The sequence below is a fragment of the Desmodus rotundus genome, chromosome 7 (genome assembly GCF_022682495.2).
Source record: "Desmodus rotundus isolate HL8 chromosome 7, HLdesRot8A.1, whole genome shotgun sequence".
Classification (NCBI taxonomy): Eukaryota; Metazoa; Chordata; class Mammalia; order Chiroptera; family Phyllostomidae; genus Desmodus; species Desmodus rotundus.
Window position 1 is genome coordinate 94,939,579 of NC_071393.1, and position 20,802 is coordinate 94,960,380.

The 20,802-nt window shown below is 36.3% G+C and overlaps 1 protein-coding gene across 7 annotated transcripts in view; it reads right to left on the minus strand.

The window, feature by feature from the left end:
* DENND4A (DENN domain containing 4A) overlaps positions 1–20,802 on the minus strand; it is a 106,452-nt gene that overhangs the window by 73,596 nt on the left and 12,054 nt on the right. For all 7 annotated transcript variants that reach the window (XM_024567506.3, XM_024567505.4, XM_024567504.3 and 4 more), the window contains exons 2-4: positions 4,971–5,049; positions 2,671–2,801; positions 1,317–1,649 (exon numbers count right to left, since the gene is read on the minus strand). In XM_024567506.3, coding sequence (XP_024423274.2) covers positions 1,317–1,627 — 311 coding nt within the window. In that variant the 5' untranslated portion in view covers positions 1,628–1,649; positions 2,671–2,801; positions 4,971–5,049. The remainder of the gene's footprint in view (positions 1–1,316; positions 1,650–2,670; positions 2,802–4,970; positions 5,050–20,802) is intronic.

The following is a 20,802-nucleotide window of genomic DNA, read 5'->3' on the forward strand; positions in this document are numbered from 1 at the left end:
TCTCTCTATAAATAAACAAAATCTCAAAAAAAAACAGGAAAAGGATTCTAAATAGACATTTCTCCAAAGATATACACATGGCTTAATAAGCACATAAAAGATGGTCAACACCATCAGCCATCAGGTGAATGCAAATCAAGACCACAGTGAGATGCCACTTCACACCCATTGGGACAGTTATAATCAAAATGACAAACAGAATGTTGGGTAGGATGTGAAGACACTGGATGCTTCGCACCGTGGTATTACAAAGCTGGTGGGAATGCAAAGCAGTACAGCTGCTTTGGAAAACACTCTGGCAGTTCCCCAAAAGGTTAAACACACAGTTACCATATGATCCAGCAATTCAACTTCTCAGTAAATATACAAGAGAAATGAAAACATATGCCCATACAAAAACTTGTACATGAATATTTCCAGCAGCATTATTTATAACAGCAATAAGTAGAAACAACCCATCTGATGAAAGGGTAAGTTAATTGTAGTGTATCCACAAGATGGAATATTATTCAGCCATGTAACGGAATAAAGAACTGACACCATACTACAACATGGATAAACCTTGAAAACATTAGGCTAAGTGAAAGAAGCCAGTTACACATACACACACACCATGTGCTATGATTCCATTTATAGAAAATGTTCAGAATAGGCAAATCTACAGAAAGTAGACTGGTGATCAGGGAGAACTGGATAGTGACTAAAGTGGGTACAGGATTTCTTTTTGGCATGATAAAAATGTTCCAAAATTTATTACAGTGATGGTTGCACAACTCCATAAATATACTAGCTACTGAACTGTACACTTTAAATGGGTGAATTGTATGGCATGTGAAGTATATTTCAATAAAGCTGTTATACTGAAAAAGGACCCCCAAGTTCAATATAGTCCCCTAAGGAAAGCACTAATTTACCTCAAGATCCTTTTTTGATTCAAACAGACTTAAGCATCCATTTGTAATGATCATTATGGCAGATGCTTAAAAGCCATCCTTTTCTCATACTTTCAAAATAATTAAAAATTTTATTATCAGGATAATACATTTTCTGGTACTTTTCTGCAAATGTTTTTCAAATTCTCTCCCCTACCTTTAATAGAAAGAAACTTAGACGACGTATTGGGAAGCTGTAGGACAAAGGGATACTGAAAAGGTATAAGGAACACAGTGATGGAATACAGAATTCTGGAGATATATACATATTTTTTTCTAAAGCTGCCACATATCTATCAATAAAAAAATTCTGAACATTTATTTCAAAATATACAAGGCATATTATTTGGATTCATAACAATAATTATTTTTAAGAAGACTCACCCCAGATCTGTAAGTGGAGGCTTATCTCTTCCTCTTCTATAGCAAAGGTAAATCTGTGGCCCCACAAGACTTCCATTATTGAGATCAGCTGACAATCCAGTTGGGGTAACATCAATACACATATAATCCCGTGGCACTTCCTCCCCAAGAGATTTAATAATAACTGAAACATCCGTGATAGGTTCTTTCGGTTTTGCTACTTTATGACAGGCATCATTGAAGTGAATTTCTTCTTCAAGAGGCTTGGAAACATCAGTTAATCCTGCTACAACAAAGTAGTCAGCAACACGAGGCCCCTTATCTTCAATCATCTTCCATTACAGATGATTACATCTAAGAGGAAAGTACAATATTAATACTTTCCTATAATAAGCCAAGTGAAAGTGGTTTGTATGCAAATAAAAATGACAAAAAAACCCACAACCCCTACAAAAAATGCACTACCTCCTTGATAAACACACTAGTATACATTTCACTTTCATACATAAAAAGCATACCTTTTTAAAAAATGACAATATATTTAGCATTTAGATGACCTAAATAGACAGAAAATAAATCCCCCACATCCATTTAAATGCATAGATTAAGCATAGATTACATAGAAAAATGTAAGGGAAATTCCCAGGGCCCCAAAACAGTGTGGAAACCAAAAGCCAGAAAGAAGTATATAAAAGACATTGTTAAAAATTACAAGGGAAAGAAAATATTTAATATAGAGATGAATAATTAATATTTCCTAAAAACCTTCTTAAACCAAGAGACTTCCATTAGCATGTGAAATTTATGATCTTTATGGAAAATACTAAGTAGATATTAAGACACAATGCCCGTGTTGTCAAGAGGACCAGAAATCACTTGGAAAGAGCATTTGAGGAAAGCATTCCTAGTCTCACCAAAACTTGGAATTTTAATTTGGTACATAAGATTAAAAACTGTTAAACAATTAGGAAATAAACTGTCTTTCATTCATTCATTCATTTTTTGAAGGGGAGGTAAATTTCTTTCAATTCATTTTGGAAACTGGGGGCCACACAAAACAAGCATTTGATCTAACAGTTCTCTAAGTATTCACAGTAATACACAACCCTGAAACAACTTTACTCAAGCTGAAGTAACAACACGCAATACCACATTATTAACCACTTACAGCTTTTAACTCTTTGTTCAACATGATAACTGAAGGAATTAGCTCAAAGTGTTTATAGGCATCTTCTTACAATTTCAGATACCTGCTTAACAAGTATTTCACTTCAAATTACATCTGGTTTTTTGAGAACAGAAAAATAGGAAGGATGTGCTCTCTATTCCTTAAAGGTTCATGAGGACTAAGAAATCATTATAAAGATGCTCTTACCCATTCAGTATCTAATGACGACTTGTTTTTCTTGCTTTCAATCTCTGCCCAATCAACTCAGAATCTTTTTTTATTTTTTTCTATAGCTCCATTAGGTCAGAGTAGTTAAGCATTTGCTACTTAGGTTAACCCTGAGGACAAAAAAGGCAGGAGTGGAAATCAACAGTAACATTGTAAAGATACAAGAAAAACAAAAAATCTGAACACAATAGTTTTACCAAATTATAAAATATTACTGAAATAGTAAAATGAGCAAAAGTCTTTGAGGTAAACCTGATTAACAGTCACAAACTCAAGACATATAGAAAAATGGTCAATAACTCAATGGGCCAGTCCAACTGTTCCTCACTCCAGGGCACTTAACTAAGCTAGACGAAATTTCCTTTCTTTAAAAAAACATAACTCCACAGGTAATAACCTAATTTAGTTCATTTTTCTTATATTATGAAAACCAGAGATCTCAATCTCATCTTTTTTAAACTTCATCTCTCATTTTTCTCCCAACTAAGGTAATCTATCTACTGTCCTTCAAAAGCAGTTTTGCTCTTTTCCTCTTTGAAACTACATTAAAGTATTTTTTCATTTAAACTTTATGAATAGCACAAAAGCACAGAGAGAAAAAGAAATCCAACAATCCCCATACGCAATAATAAATATGGTTTATATTTGACAATGTTTCCTCATTTCCTTAGAGAACAGAAAATATCCTTCTTATCTTCATGCAGTTATAATATAGAATACAAATACTTGTATTTTTATTCATTTAATAAGCATTTTTCTAAGCTTCTGTAATGCTCATAGTTACACTAAATGACTACATAATATTCCATCAAATAAAAATAGTATTCACTATATCCAGTACCCCATTTTTTCATTCCAGCTAGTCCCAAAGTACACTAGATAGGTGTTTAAAAATATTTGTTAAATGATCAGTTCACTTTATGATCTTTGTCAAGAATATTATAATTAGCATGTCTTTTTTCTTTAATTCAGAATCAATTTTTTGAACTTCAATTATTTTAAATACTGCAGTTGTTGAACGTAGAGCAGACATAGAGAAACTAGATGATCTGAGTCTAGTAACCAAAAGCCAAAACCATCAGGACCTGAGACAAAATTAGAAACTTATTCAAGAAGTAATTGATTCATTCATTCAATAAATTTTTCATAATTACTTGGTAAGATCTGACACTATTCTAGGAGCCAGTGACCATATTGATGAAAGCAACAGCCTTGCCTTCAAGGCATTTCTTATTTAGTTCTACTTTTGCACATCTCTTTCTGTACTTTCATTCCACTTCTAGTCATCTTTTCTCCTATCTCCCTCCCAGATTCCAAAAGCTTCCCTACCATTTTCCCTCAGAAGGCCCATATGCCTAAACATGATGCCATTCTATGGAAATTTTGAAAAGAAAGAAATCTTTTTTGTGTATCATATTTAGGAGTAGGCTAACGTCCTTTTTCATTTATTGATTTTAGAGGGGGGTTGGGAGAGGGAGGAGGGAGGTGGAGAGAGAAACATCGAATTGTTATTTCACTTATTTATGCATTCGTTGGTTGATCTGTCTATGTGCCCTGACCGGGGATCAAACCAGCAACCTTGGCATATTGGGATGATGCTCTAACCAACTGAACTATGCAGTCAGGGCAAGAATAGGTTAACTTTCTTTTGAAAATGTTAAACCAACACAAGGCAAACTTGACTTTGTAAAAAAAAAAAGTAAGTTTTATTAACCCAAATTGATGGACTATGTGGAGCAAACTTCTTGAGCAAAGGAGGCTTACTTGTCTCCTAAGTCTACTTTGGAAGCACCTCCCCTCTAAATACCTATTCCCAAGCAAAAATCAACAACAACAAAATAATTGTGTATTTGACAGCATCTTTATGAAAGATTACCAACCCCTGATTTATTTTTTAAAAAGTTAAGCTAGGAGTAACGGACATTTGGAAGGGAAGGGATCTTATCATTAGTCATAGTCTAATCCCTCATGTTATAGGCAAAGCACGAAAGGAGCTTATTTAAGGGTACCTAGCCAGTTAGCGGCCGTCTGGGTAAAAACTCAAGTCTCTTAACCCAGTGTTCTTTACATCTGAGGATGTTACTTCTAAAAAATAGTCATTAATGCTGATCTTAAGACATTTTTCAGTAAGTTCTTTTGTGTCACTTGTTACCCATAATCATTATGTGGTGAATATATGCCAAATTCTGAGTAAGAAATCTGGTAGATTAAACTTTCAATGTTTAATACAGAAAACAGCTAATAGAAATAAATCAAAATGAGAAACAAAAACTACTTACACATTACTGAAGGTCTTTCTGTGAAAAGGATGCCAGATCTGAATTTGTGAGTTCTGTAAGCCTCAAAGTTGGAGAAATACTGTATTGAAAAGAACAAGAATTGAGCTTAAATTAATCCCAATCAAATATTTCTCCCTATGATGTCATAAAGTTCTGTTAGCAATGATAGTTTTCAAACAAAATGCTTAAATACATTGTTTTTATATGACTAAGAGCCAATAATTTCCAAACACCAGCTGTTCCAGAAAACACTTTTCAGTCAAGAATAGACACACACGCACAGCAGATAATGGAGAAAAAAACAGAAAATAAAAGAATAATGACACAAACAAGTAAATATAAAGAAACAAGGAATGTGAGGGAAAAAAACCATTCCACTTCTGGGACTTTATTTATAGTATCTTATTCCTAGAGGAAAAATATACACACTTAAGACAATTCAAATATAAACTCAAGCAACTTCAATATACATAAGAAGTTTCAAAGAAACCAATACCCGAAGTATTTTTCCTTTGTTAAAAATTATTTATATTAAAATTGAATCAGTTATATCAAATCCTTAACATGGTTGCAATCTCATCAAGGAACCCAGGTCTATCCAAGGTAAGTGAGGCTGTATTATGGGATTCAATAAGCCATTATCATATTTTCTTAAAGTTCAGTAATTTAGTGAGTTGTAGTTATAAGTAATTTTTTAATTAAATTTTTTTTATTGTTGTTCAATTACAGTTGTCCCTGTTATTGCCCCGTTACTCTCCTCCGCCCTGCCCATCCTCACTTCCCACATTCAATCTTTGCCCCTCAGCACCCCACCTGGCCGTTGTCTTTGTCTATGGGCCCTATATACATGTTCCTTGATGGCCCAACCCCTTCTTTCCCCTTACCCCTCTCCTCACTCCCCTCTGGTTACTGTCAGTTTGTTCTTTATTTCCTTGTCTCTGGTTCTATTTTGCTCGCTTGTTTGTTTTGTTGATTAAGTTCCACTAATAAGTGAAATCATATGGTGTTTGTCTTTCACGGCCTGGCTTACAAACAGAAAGATGATGCCATTGACGAAGTCTTAGAGCAGCAATTTTCAATCTTCACCTCATGGTACTCACAAGCTAATTACTAAAATTCTGTGACACATCAAAACACACATTTTTTTGCCAATCAGACAAAAAAAATATAGATATAATTCTGACTCATTCACACTAGATGGCTATTATTATGTTGGCTGTTGTCATTTTATTATTTGGCAACCCAAGGGAAAAGAGGCCAGTGCCCCTGGCTAAATAGTCAGGTATTGCATATTTTAAAAATTCTTGTGGCGCACCTGTTGAAAATTGCTGTCTTAAGAGTATAACCACTCCAACTTTATTGTACCGAATTACTGTGGGTTAGCTTTATAATGCTGAAGACACATATCTAGAAGTTTCAGTAAGAGTTAAAAGCTTTTGCAGGAAAGCAAGTTGAAATGCAGTAATCACAAGCCCATCAAGAGGAAACCACAGCTTTAACCAATCAGGGGTGTCCAACCTGCGGTTCGCGGGCCACATGTGCCCCAGGATGGCTATAAAGGTGGCCCAACACAAAATTGTAAATTTACTTAAAACCATTTTTTGCTCGTCAGTTTTCCGTTAGTGTTCATGTACTTAATGTGTGGCCCAAGACAACCCTTCTTCTTCCAGAGTAACCTAGAAATGCCAAAAGGCTGGACACCCCTGGATCTACTAATGACAAGGAAACAGCAGCAGCAACACACATCAGATTTACCTAACTTAGTTAGTCTTTGATATGTGTTTGTGACAAGTGGGAAAGGAGGATGGAAAGGCCAAAATTATTTGAGTCAAGATTTGATAAAGCGCCACCCTGACTGGTGTGGCTGCAGTTGGCTGGATGCTGTCCTGCAAAGTGAGAGGTCACGGGTTTGATTCCTGGTCAGGGCACAGGCCTAGGTTGCGGGGTTAGCCCCTGGTCCAGGCACCTACATGAGGCAACCTATCAATGTTTCTTTCTCACACTGATGTTTCTCTTCCTCTCTGTCTCCCTCCCTTCCCCTCTCTCTAAAAATAAATAAAATCTTAAAAAAAAACTTGATAAAGTGTCTTGGAATGGAATGGAAGGTGAAAAGAATGAATGAGAAATAAAGTTAAATACATTCTTGTTACATTCTGGACTGCTAAAACTGGCCAGAATGAATATGTTTTAAAAATCAGAACATCACTCTACCTCAGACTCACTGAAAATTTTCAGTCAGTAAATAGAGAGTGAGGTGTGTGTGAATGTTATACATGGTCCGGAAAAAGTAACGCCATTGAGTGTGGTTAGAAGGGTTCGTGAGTGTCCTGCACTAGATGGACAGCAATTTGAACATTTCACCTACAATGCCATATGGTGTGCTTGAGTGTGATTTTGTTACGTTACAGAATTATATGCTTATGATGCCATAATAAAAGTTTTTTATGTAGTAAAAAAGGGGCATTATTTGTGCTGGGCCCTTTATATACAGTAAATAGTGATCTGCTGGAACATTTAAATTCAACATCAGATTATCACAAAAATTTTCCAATTGAAATACTCTATGTATATAAAAATACTCTTAAATTTTGAAAATTCCAACTCTTGTTTTATTGTTAGACCATCAGGCTTATTTAGATGCAATTATGAATTATGATTATGCTATAATAAATTCCAAGTACATTTTCTGCTACATGAACTTCTTAATATAGTAAGAACTTTTTTTGGACAATAACTCTCTTGATCCACTAAACTTAATCTTTATTACTCAAAAAACCAATAGTATTTTCTTCAATGTTGATACTTTTAGATTATTTTACAGTAACATTTACAATGTCAAATATTTCATCTTTGACAGAATAAACTTCCAAAACCTTTAATTCCATGAATTATATAAAAAAATGACCCACTACTAGAACTGACAGATTTTCTATTACACAGAAAATGAGACACATAAAACTGGCATCATTTAAGTGTTTCCAAAGTTCTTCTGCTCATTAAGACAAACACATCACAACTACTGCTTTACTTTCCATATGTCTATATGAAAATTTGGAATAAAAAATGGGTAAAATCCATTTAGTAGCACAATCTTTTAATGTAAATGCAAAGACATGATCCACAGAGCACTATATCAATATACTTCTCAGAGCTATATATATTATTGTCTTTCAGCACAGACTCCTTTAAATTGCTTTTTAAATATATATTACATTTGTTTCAGGTGTGTATCACGATGAATCAATATTTGTATATATTGTGGAATGACCACCACAATAAATGTATTTAACACCCATTACCAAAGTTACAGAATTGAAAAAATTTTTTTTCTTGTTTTGAGAACTTTTAAGATCTCTCTTAGCAACTTTCACTTATGCAATAGTGTTATCAATTACAGTCACCGCGCTGCACACTACATCCTCATGACTTATTTATTTCGTAACTGGAAGTCTGCAGTTTTGACTCCCTTCACACATTTTGCCCACCCCTCCCCCCCTACTTCTGGTCCCACCAATCTGTCCTCTGCATCTTTGAGCCTGTGTGTGTGTGTGTGTGTGTGTGTTTTACATTCCACATACGAGTGAAATCATACAGTATTTGTCTTTCTTCATCTGACTTTTTTCACTTATATAATGTCTTCAGGTTCCATCCATGTTGTTGCAAATGTCAAGATTTCATTCTTTTTTTATAGCTGAATAACATTGCATTTTGTGCTTATATATTCAAATATATAAACACATAAAGAAATGTGTGATATATACATACAGATATATACACACATTTTCTTTACCCATTCGTCCATCGACAGACAGGTTTCCACGTCTTGGTTATTGCAAATAATGCTGCGATGAATTTAAGGGTGCAAGTATCTTTTTGAATTAGTATTTTCATTTTCTTTGGATAAATACCCAAAAGTGAAACTGCTCAGTCATATGATAGTCCTACTTTTAATGTTTTGAGGAAACTCCATACTGTTTTCCATAGTGGCTACACTTTACATTCCCACCAACAGTGCACAAGAATTTCATTTTTTCCACATCGTTGCCAACACTTGTTATTTTTGTCTTTTCGATAAGAGCCATTCTAACGGGCATGAGGTGATAGCTCATTGTGGGTTTGATTTGCATTTTCCTGATGATTAGTGATGTTGAGCACCTTTTCATGTACCTGTTGTCCATCTGCATGTCTTCTTTGGAAAAATGTCTATTCAGGTCCTCTGTCCATTTTAACTCACATTATTTGGGCTTTTTTGCTATTGAGTTTACAGCTATATGATTTGCAAATATTTTCCCCCAGTCAGTAGGGTGTCTTCTCATTTTGTTGATGGTCTCCTTTGCTCTGCAGAAGCTTTTTAGTCTGATGTAGTTCCTATTTATTTTAGCTTTTGTTGCCTTTGCTTTTGGTGAAAAAATTTAAAAAAACCCACCATCACCAAGACTTGTCAAGGAACTTATTACCACCTATATTTTCTTCTAGAAGTTATATGGTTTCAGATCTTATATTCAAGTTTTTATTGTGTATGATGTAAAATAGTGCTTCAGTTTCATTCTTTTGCATGATGTGGCTGGCCAGTTTGCTCAACACCATTTATTGAAGAGACTATTCTTTCCCCATTGTATATTCTTGGCTTCTATGTCATAAATTAATTGACCATATGTGTATCGTAAATTTATTTCTGGGCTCTCTATTCTGTTCCATTAATCTTTGTGACTGTTTTTTTCTTTAAATGTCAATACCATACTGTTTTGTTTACTATAGCTTTGTAATCTATTTTGAAATAAGGGCACATGATGCCTCCAGCTTTGTTGTTCTTTCTCAAGATTGTTTTAGCTGTGAGGGATCTTTTGTGGTTCCATGCAAATTTTAGGATTGTTTGTTACATTTATGTGTAAAATGCCATTGGAATTTTTATAGGGATTGCACCGAATTTGTATATTGCTTTATATAGTATGGACATTTTAATAATACTGATTTTCCCTTCTTTGATTTCTTTCATCAGAGTCTTACAGTTTTCAGTGTACAGGTCTTTTACCTCCTTTCTTAAATTTATTTTTAAGTGTTTTATTCTTTTTGGAGAACCAAGATGGCGGTGTAGGTAGACACACTGCGCCTCCTCGCACAACCAGAACTGACAGAGAATCGAACAGCAAGGGGGACCAACACCAAGGAAATAGAAAATAAACATTCATCCAGACTGGTAGGAGGGGCGGAGAAGGGCACCGGGGTGGAGAGGACTCGCGTGGCTGTGGCAGGACTGAGACTGGCGGAGTGTGGGACAAACGGCGCAGGCAGTCCGAGCACTAGCAGACCCTGCGGCCCCACATTTGCACAGATAAACCCAGAGGGCCGGACTCAGAGTGGCGGAGAACGAGGCAGGCAGAGTGGTGGGTAGCACCCTGCGGCACCACATTCGCCCACAGATAAACCTGACAAACGGCGGGCAGCGAAGCAGACTGTGCAACCCAGGGCTCCAGCTCGGGGAAATAAAGCCTCAAACCTCTGATTGTAAGCGCCCCTGGGGGTTGGGGCGGCAGCAGGAGAGACTCCCAAGCCTCACAGGAGAGGTTGTTGGAGAGACCCACAGGGGCCTAGAGTGTGCACAGGCCCACTTACTCAGGAACCAGCACCAGAGTGGCCCAGTTTGATTGTGGGTATCGGAGTGAAAGATTGAAATCCGGAGGAGAATGAAGCGGGGGCCATTGCTCCCACTCGGCCCCTCCCCCATGTACAGCGTCACAGCACAGTGACCAGCGTTACCCCGCCCCCGTGAACACCTAAGGCTCCACCCCTTAAAGTAACAGATGTGCCAAGACAAACAAACAAACAAACAAATGGCCCAAATGACAGAACACTTCAAAGCTCCAGAAAAAATACAACTAAGCGAGGAAGAGATAGACAACCTATCAGATGCACAGTTCAAAGCACTGGTTATCAAGATGCTCACAGAATTGGTTGAATCTGTTCTAAAACCAGATGAAAAAATGAAGCCTATGCTAAGAGAAACAAAGGAAAATGTACAGGGAACCAATAGTGATGAGAAGGAAACTGGGACTCAAATCAATGGTATGGACCAGAAGGAAGAAACAAACATCCAACCAGAAAAGAATGAAGAAACAAGAACTTGGAAAAATGAGGAGAGGCCTAGGAACCTCCAGGACATCTTGAAACGTTCCAACATCTGAATTATAGAGGTGCCAGAAGGAGAACAGGAAGAACAAAAAATTGAAAACTTATTTGAACAAATAATGGAGAACTTCCCCGATCTGGCAAAGGAAATAGACTTCCGGGAAGTCCAGGAAGCTCAGAGAGTCCCAAAGAAGCTGGACCCAAGGAGGAACACAACAAGGCACATCATAATTACATTACCCAAGATTAAACGCAAGGACCTACATCCAAGACTACTGTATCCAGCAAAACTATCATTTAGAATGGAAGGGAAAATAAAGTGCTTCTCAGATAAGGTCAAGTTAAAGAAGCTCATCATCACCAAGCCCTTATTATATGAAATGTTAAAGGGAGTTACCTAAGCAAAAGAAGATCAAAAATAGGAACAGTAAAAATGACAGCAAACTCACAGTTATTAACGACCACACATAAAACAAAAATGAGAGCAAACTAGGCAAACAACTAGAACAGGAGGGTTGTCAATAAGGGAGTGGGAGGGGGAGGGGGGGGTAAAGGTACAGAGAATAAGTAGCATAGATGATAGGTGGAAAATAGACAGGGGGAGGGTAAAAATAGTGTAGGAAATGTAGAAGCCAAAGAACTTATAAGTATGACCCATGGACATGAACTATGGGGGGGGGAATGTGGGAGGGAGGGGGGTGGGCAGGATGGAGTGGAGTGGGGGGGGGAATGGGACAACTGTAATAGCATAATCAATAAATATATTTTTTAAAAAAGTGTTTTATTCTTTTTGATACACTTGTAAATGGCACTGTTTCCTTAATTTCTCTTTCAGACAGTTTGTTACTAGTATATCAGAACACGACAGATTTCTGTATATTGTTTTGTATCCTGCAACTTTACTAAGTTTATATTCAGAGTGATATGTCAATGCACTTCCTGTAGCTACATATGTTAAATTATCTTTCAAGAGGTTTCTTTAAATAACTATTATTTTCGATGGAAACTTTCTTATTTTGAGATTGTTGTGGGTTCACATTCAGTTGAAAGAAATAACAGAGATCTGGTATACCTTTTACCCAGTTTCTCTCAATGGTAACATTTCACAAAACAATATCACAGTTGGATATTGCATTGATGCAATTTACCTATGTTATTTTGATTTCCCCAGTTTTACTTGTATTTATTTGCATGTTTGTTTGTGTATTTAATTCTATGCAATTTTATCACTTGAGTAGCTTCATATATTCATCACCAAAGTTAAGATTCAAAACAGTTCCATCACAAGGATCCCTAGTGCTGATATTTTATAAGTCCTATCCCCTCCCCACTACTGTCCCTAATCCCTATGGAGTGTTACATATATATCACTCGAATTATTTGGGTATATATATACACATACACAAATATATAAAAATATATATATGAAATGTATACTTTATATATACATACCCAAATATATAAATATGTAATATATAAAATATAATATTATATATACAAATATAAAATACAGCCTACAAAAGGAAAGATGACTCCAAAAGCAATACCCCTTACAAAATAGGTACAAAAACAAACCAAAGAAAAACGTGTAAGCATATGTGGTGTGGAAAGACTTCTTAGTCACATTTACTCAGCCATCTGGAACATTATGCTTGAACATGATTATACAAACATATAAATGCACAGAAATATGTATGCACACAAAAGATAAGGACAGTGATCATCTACTAAATCACAAAGAAGATCAATCTCCTTAGTTCTGAGATAAATTTTTCCTTATGGTTAAATTCTAGACTGGATCAAGTGAACAACATAAAATAATGCTACAAAAGAACTACAGTGGGGATTCCTAGATGTATAAGAACATAAAAAGGAATCTTTTACTGTGTTCAGAGGCAGCCCTGCCACTCATGGAAAAATTAAGTTGGAACTAGAGTAGCTGGTTTTCCATTGAGAATATGGATCTGGTCTGGACTGAACAGGAACAAACTGGAAATAACTAATTGTTGATAATACAGATACCTCTTGTCTCTCCGAGTACACTATAAACAATTGAAAGGCAGGAACTCTTATCTTTTGTATCTTTTGATCCAATCACATAAATTATAGCAGTTAAAAACACAAGGTAGGTATATAAATGCTTATTAAATGAATAAGACTAGCATAGTCTAAAATATGGGAAAGTTAAGACACCACAGAATCAAAGCATTTTAGAGCTGGAAGGGTACATGGAGATTTAGTTTCAATTCTTTTTATAATGGAAGAAATTGAGGCATTTGAGTTAAACAGCTTGCCTAAGACAAAATACACCAATTTATAATTCAACTCTCATTTGGTTTGGAGTTCTACTATACTATACTTCAATTCAAGAATGGAAGTGAAGAAAGCAGTTCTCTGGGGAGACCTCTGTGTTAATTAGTGAACATGGGCTTTGACAAAGAAAATTAACAGGTAACTGGAAGAAGTTAGACTGGTTGAAGAGAGTGGGGAAATTAACAGGTAAGAAAAAGAATGGATGACCAAAAATAATTGAAAGGAGTAAAGTAGAAAAGGAAAAAAGTTGAACAAAGAGATATGATAAGAAAACGAATGAAAAAGATGGACGGGCATAAAAAGAAAAACAACAGTGCAGAAATGGGAAAAAGTGAGAAGTGATTACAGAGGAATGGGGAAATGGTATCTGGAGAATTTTTTTAAATCCTCACCTGCCAATCTGCTTATTGATTTTACACAGGGAGGAAGGGAGAGACAAACATAAACATTAAATGCATGCCTCCCATACACACCCCAACAGGGAATCAAACCTGCAACCTAGGTATGTGCCCTGACTGAGAATTGAACCCACAGCCTTTTGGTATACTGGACAATGCTCCAAACAACTGAACCACCCAGCCATGGCCGTATCTGGAGAATTTTTTATGCTATTTACATTCTTTTAAGATAAAGAAACTATGAGATTTACCATTCCTACAGTGAAATCAGAGTCCCTATAAACTAATATTAACAACAAAAATCAATTACCAATCTTATACTAAAAACCTGTTCATATTCAACACTGTATATGAAATGCAAATACATGGTGCTCACCAGTCTAGAGTGAAAGGGAAGTCCGGTTTTTAATTTTCTCTCTTACACCATCTTTTTTTTACTTAACTTCCCATATGCATACCACTCCCACATAGCAAAGTTCTTACTTCCTCTTTGAATTACCATCAAGCACTTGTTCTGGTATCTAAAACGAACTGCTACCTCTGCTGAAATTGTCCCAAAACTTTCTCTCAAATGCACAATATCTGATTTTTCTTCTGTATTTCACAGTCATATATATAAGATACTTGAGGAGTATTCATGAGGTAATTAAAAATATATTTATATAAGATGAGTAATCTAAAATTCAGCTATACTAATATATAATAAAAGTAAGATACACTGGTTAAAAATATCACCTTTTCTCAAAAGTAGATATACAAGATTTATAGTTCTGTCATTTGAGTAATGCTTAAAATTTCAATTTAATTTCACCACCTATTTAAAGATACTTTATGCCTTCTTCAAAACCTCTTTCCACTTTTCCCCACAAACTGTAACAAATAACAAATTTATTTGTTAATAAGCACCTGAAAAGGACTTTGAGAATTAATAATTGAAAATAACTTTGAGAACTGTTATTCTTCCAGTTAATAATGATTGATATAATTTTAAGTATATTTTATTGATTATGCTATTACAGTTGTCCTATTTTTTTCATCCTTTTATCCCCTCTGCCCTGTACCCCCCACCCATAGCATTCCCTCCCGCACACTGAGTTTCATGTCATGGGTCGTACATATAAGCTCTTGGGCTTCTCCATTTCCCATATTATTCTTACCCTCCCTGTCTATTCTATGCCTACCAATTATGCTTCTTATTCCCTGTACCTTTTCCCCCATTCTACAACCTCCCCCTCCCCACTGTTACCCCTCTATGTGATCTCCATTTCTGTGATTCTACTCCTGTTCTAGTTGTTTGCTTACTTTGTTTTGTCTTTGTTTTTTTTAGGTTCAGTTGTTGATAGCTGTGAGTTTGATGTCATTTTACCGTTCATAGTTTTGATCATCTTCTTTTTCTTAGATAAGTCCCTTTGACATTTCATATAATAAGGGCTTGGTGATGATGAACTCTTTTAACTTTACCTTATCTGGGAAGCACTTTATCTGCCCTTCCATTCTAAATGATAACATTGTTGAATAGGGTAATCTTGGATGTAGGTCCTTGCCTTTCATGACTTTGAATACTTCTTTCTAGATCCTTCTAGTCTTCAAGGTTTCTGTTGAGAAATCAGCTGACAGTATGGGAAACTTATGGGAAACCTTATGGGAACTCTTTTGTAGGTAACTGTCTCCTTTTCTCTTTTAAGATTCTCTCCTTATCTTCAATCTTGGGTAATTTAATTATGATGTGTCTTGGTGTGTTCCTCCTTAGGTTCAACTTCTTTGGGACTCTCTGAGCTTCTTGGACTTGCATGTCTATTTTCTTTGTCAAATTCGGGGAGTTTTCCTTCCTTATTTTTTCAAGTAAGTTTTCAATTTCTCACTCTTCCTCTTCTCCTTTTGGCATCTCTATGATTTGGATATAGGAATGTTTATAAAGTTGCCCCAGAGGTTCCTCAGCCTCTCCTCACTTTTTTGAATTCTTGTTTCTTCATTCTGTTCTGGTTGAATGTTTATTTCTTCCTTCTGTCCAAACCATTCATTTGAGTCTTGGTTTCCCTCCCTTCACTGCTAGTCCCCTGCATATTTTTCTTTATTTCACTTTGTATAGCCTTTACTTCCTATATTTTGTGGCCGTACTCAGTCATTTCTCTGAGCATCCTGATTACCTGTGTTTTGATCTCTGCATCAGGGAGTTTGGCTATCTCCTTGTTGCTTAGTTCTGTTTCTGGAATTTTGATCTGTTCTTTCATTTGGGCCATATTTCTTTGTCTCAGCGCACCTGTTACATTGTAAGGTGCGGAGCCTTATGTATTCACTGGGGCAGGGCAACCCTCTTCCCTGCTTTGTGGCACTGTACGTGGAGGAGGGGCCAGAGAGGGAACAATGTTGCTTGCTTTACTCTCACGCTGCTTCTAGTCACTTCTCCTGCTACCCACAAGCAAATTGGGCCCTTCTGGTGCTAATTCCCAGGTGGGTAGGTTTGTATACATTCTGAGATCTCGTGTACCCCTCCAATGGACTCTCCTGTGAGGCTGGGAGTTTCTCCCACCACCACAACCCCCACAGATTTTTACAGCCAGAGGTTTTGAGGCTTTATTTCCCTGCACTGGGACCCTGGGTTGCATGGTCTGTCTCACTTCCCAGGTCCTCCCGGTTTACCCACACATGAATGTGGGATCACAGGTCTACTAGCCACTGCCTTCCTGCATGTTCTCTCTGCCCTGGCTGCCCATCTCTGCTCCTTTTACCTTAGTCTGGATGAATGTTTCTTCTTTAACTCCTTGGTTGTCGGACTTTCATACAATTCTGTTTTCTGGCAGTTCTGGTTATTTTTTTGTTTTTAAATTGATTGTTATCCTTCTTTTGGTTGTTCAAGGAAGTGAAGGGCATCTACCTATGCCTCTATCTTGGCTGGAATCTCTGGGATTACCCAATTTTTTTTACTTGTAGTACTCACTAGATGATCAAAGACTACAAACAAAACAGTTCATACACAAGGAAACCCAAATATTAACATGCTTGGAAGACTTGTTAGCCTTGCAAATAATTTTAAAAAGTAAAATTTGAGGTACTTCATCATATCCAGTAAATTAACAAATATGAATAATAAAATCATTAAACCTAATGCTGTTTGGTGATGATGTAAGAAAAATAAACACACTTAAAAACTGTTAATGACACTGTGAATTAGAACAATTTTTCTGCAAAACCCAGTAATTACTTGAAACCAATTGTACCCTTATCAACAACTTATTCATCAAGAAGAATATATATTTTTAAAATCAAACCATTGGTCTAGATTATTTATAACTGTACCCTCTTTAAAAGTTCATAGAATTTTAGAGTAGAAAAGGACCTTAAAAAATCTTTTGGTTCAATCTTATCATTTTGTTGATGAGTAAATTCAAGCATGGAAAGGCAAATATGAGTTGCCAGACTAAAGTAGCACAGTTCACCAGTAGAAGAGTGGGGCCTAAAACTCCTCATCTCAGAACTCTGGCTACTCTACCATGTCCAGTATTCCACAGAAGCCTGGAACAATAACCCAGAATTGGCAGAGATCAGCTAATTAGCTTAGTGAAGCTGGATGACACATTGCCCTTTCTAAACCTTCTGATGGCCAGGACTCGCCCTAGACAAAGCATAACTTCCGCTCTTTAAACTCCCATAACCTACTTTTAGCAATCAAACCAACCTCCATAATCTTCCCCTTTTTAATATTCCCCTCCAAAAATGTGTTAATTCCACTAACTGCTGCTCATTTTCAAATTTATATCACCAACCATAACTCTAACGAGATCCAAAAGGCCTACTTGGTAACTCTTTTATATTGAATAGTCAAAACAGAACTATTTCTTTGGCAAATTTCCATCTTTAGACCTAAACCCATTTCTCTGCCACACACACACTTATACTCTAAAAATTCACCAGGAGGGGCATAAATTTAAACCTGGGATTTTGCCTGTATATATTATCAATCAAGGTAGTTGATATTCTAAAGGGAATATGGGCTCCAGGAAAGAAAAAAAATAAACACTGCAGGAGTGCAAGCGAGGGGTGGGGGGAAAAAGTCCACGAACAGAACCACCAGAGCAAACAGAATTTATGGTCCACACAGAACATATTGCTTAAATAAGCATAACAAACATCCTCAGAAAACTAAAATAGGATACTAGAAAAATAATGAGTCATGAAGAACCAATTAGAGATCTTGGGTATTAAAAATATAATAACTGAAATTTTTTCTTTCTTTATTTTTGAAGATTTTATTTATTTACTTTATAGAGAGGGGAAGAGGGGGGAGAAAGAGAGGGAGAGAAACATCAATTGGTTGCCTCTCCCATGTGCCCCAGCTGGGGACCCAACCTGCAACCCAGGCATGTGCCCTAACTGGGAATTGAACCAGCGACCTTTCGCTTTGTGGGATGATGCCCAACCAACTGAGCCACATCAGTCAGGGCAATAATGGATAATTTTTAAAACAAGTAGGTTAAGTAACAAAATGAATGTCATTAAAAATAAAATTAAGGAGTAGATTATCAGAATGAGATTTTAAGAAGGTATAAAGAAACTGAAAAAATATATATTCTAAAAATAGTTTTAAAATATGGAGGCTTAAGAGAATGAGAATACCACACACAGACTGGGAAGAAATACAGTATTTGCAAAAACACATATCTGATATAGGACTATTATCCAAAATACAGTGTGGGGCAAAAGGAGGTTTACAGTTGTTCACATGGAAAATAATACAATAATGAATAAATAATACAAAAATAAACTTTGTGTTTTGTGTACTTACAACTATAAACCTACTTTTTCCCCATCCTGTGTATGGCGTTCTGGAAAAGGCAAAACTATGGAGACAGTAAAAAGATCAAAGGTTGCCAGTGGTTAGGGAGCAGAGATAAATAGGATGAACACAAAGGATTTTTAGGGCAGTGAAACTATTCTGTATAATAGTATTATGGTGCATAAGTACCTTTAGACATTTGTCAAGACTCACACAACACAGGACACCAGAGAACCATCCCTAATGGGAACTATGAACTTTGGATGATAATACTGTATCAATGTAGGTTCATGGATTGTAACAAATGTACCACCTCGGTAGGGAATGTGGATTGTGAGGGAGGCTGTGTCTGTCTCCAGCAGGAGTATATGAGAACTCTATGTACTTTCTGCTTAATTTTACTGTGTGTCTAAAACTACTCTAAAAAATAAAATGTACTTAAAAGGAAAAAAAAACCCAAATTAGCTCTGAACCCTCCCCTAATATGGAAGCTAGAAAATTAAGAGTCAACATCTAAATAACAGAACTTTCAGAAGGTGAGGAAAAAAACAAGTAGAGATTAAGAAATACTTGAGAAATAATCAAGAATAATTTCCAAGAATTCAAATAATTTTATTTAAAAGTTAACAATGAGGTATTTTAAAAATAAGAACTTTGCTGATTTTGCTTGTCTTTTGCTTATTTTATGGTTTGGAATTGATTTTCTTTTAGATTAGAGAGTGGCACCATAATAACCTCAATGCCTGGTTAGAGGCAGAAAATTACAACTCTGATTTTCTCATTCATTGATCTAATAAATATTATCAACTGTTTTCTGAGAAGTACGTATGTGGGGGGGTTGCTTGTTTTTTTACTAACATCTGAACTCCCTTCCTACATTTCAAGAATCTGCCACTATGTGAACTCTGGATGGATGCTGGCTGGGCCTTAGAGTTAACCATGGAGCCAAAAAGACCAGATTCCCAGTTTAGGGACCAGGTACATAGGTTAGTCAATTAGATGCTTTCATACAGAATCTGAATCTAGAGCTAAAGTTGCAAAGACAAGTTAAAATTCATTCTTATGACAGTGACATACAGCACCCATGTCAGTGTTCCAACAATGGCATCCAGTGTCCTGCAGAGGAGCAATAGTATTTTAAACAGAAAAAGGATAGTTCTGTGGCCTAACTTTGGTTTTGGTCTACTACTGAGGGTGGCTGGTTGGTTTACTTCCTATTTGTTCTCAGAACTTGGTTCTCTACAGTCTTCCAAGTCATTTCTGTAAGCTGACTAATATCCTTCCAATAAATTCCTTTTCCAATGCATCCAAAATCCTGAAACAGTAACCCTACTGAACCCTACTGTGTGTCAAGCGCTATACTAGGAACTGGAAACACAATGACAAAGAAGATATGGCCCTCCCTTACAGGAGTGAAATGGAGAATGCAGATAAGTAAACAAGCAGTTACAATAAATGGTAAGTATATAATGTGAGTGGTCGTAGGAAGCACAAGGAGGACACAGAGTTTAGGCTTGAGGAGTCAGAAAAGAAAAAGATATTACCTAAATCCTGAAATATGAGTAGAATAAATGGAGGAGAGATGGAAGGGCACTCCAAACAAAAGGACCAAGTAAAAGGCTTATATATAACCTTTTCCCTTCTATGTCAATTACCTCCATCCTACACAGAATATCAAAAGCATAGTTGAAGGACAAAAGTGACAAAAAGCAGACTGACAGGTTTGTAGAAGGGGATGGGAAACAGTCACAATTTGTGACCTGAGTAACAAGGTGGTATTTTTGAGCTTGCTATATGAAAACGAACCCCATGTGTGAAACATACACACCCACCACCATCACCGCTGAGGCCGCAAAGCTGGCTACAACTGCTACCTTTTCCTCTCCCCTCACCTACCTCGGTCACTTCTCAGAACAGTCAACTCTGGAGCTCTGGGTTTTGGGGAGTTTTTTCATTTGGTTGGTTGGTTATTTGTCATGGGGGTGTTGTAGGAATCATGAATGAGTGGATAAAGAAATTGAAAAGGGCGTTAACTGATCAGAGTAGTGAATTCTGACAATGGCTTACACTAGTTTTCCTTAAAGATGGGTACCATTTTATAGGAGAAAAATAACTGATTTAAAATAATATTTTACAAAATTGTGTGTATGTATGTTCTTTCCTCTATAATTATAAAATTTCAGTATTGACATAGCTCATTTCTAGAAATTTATGTGTTAAA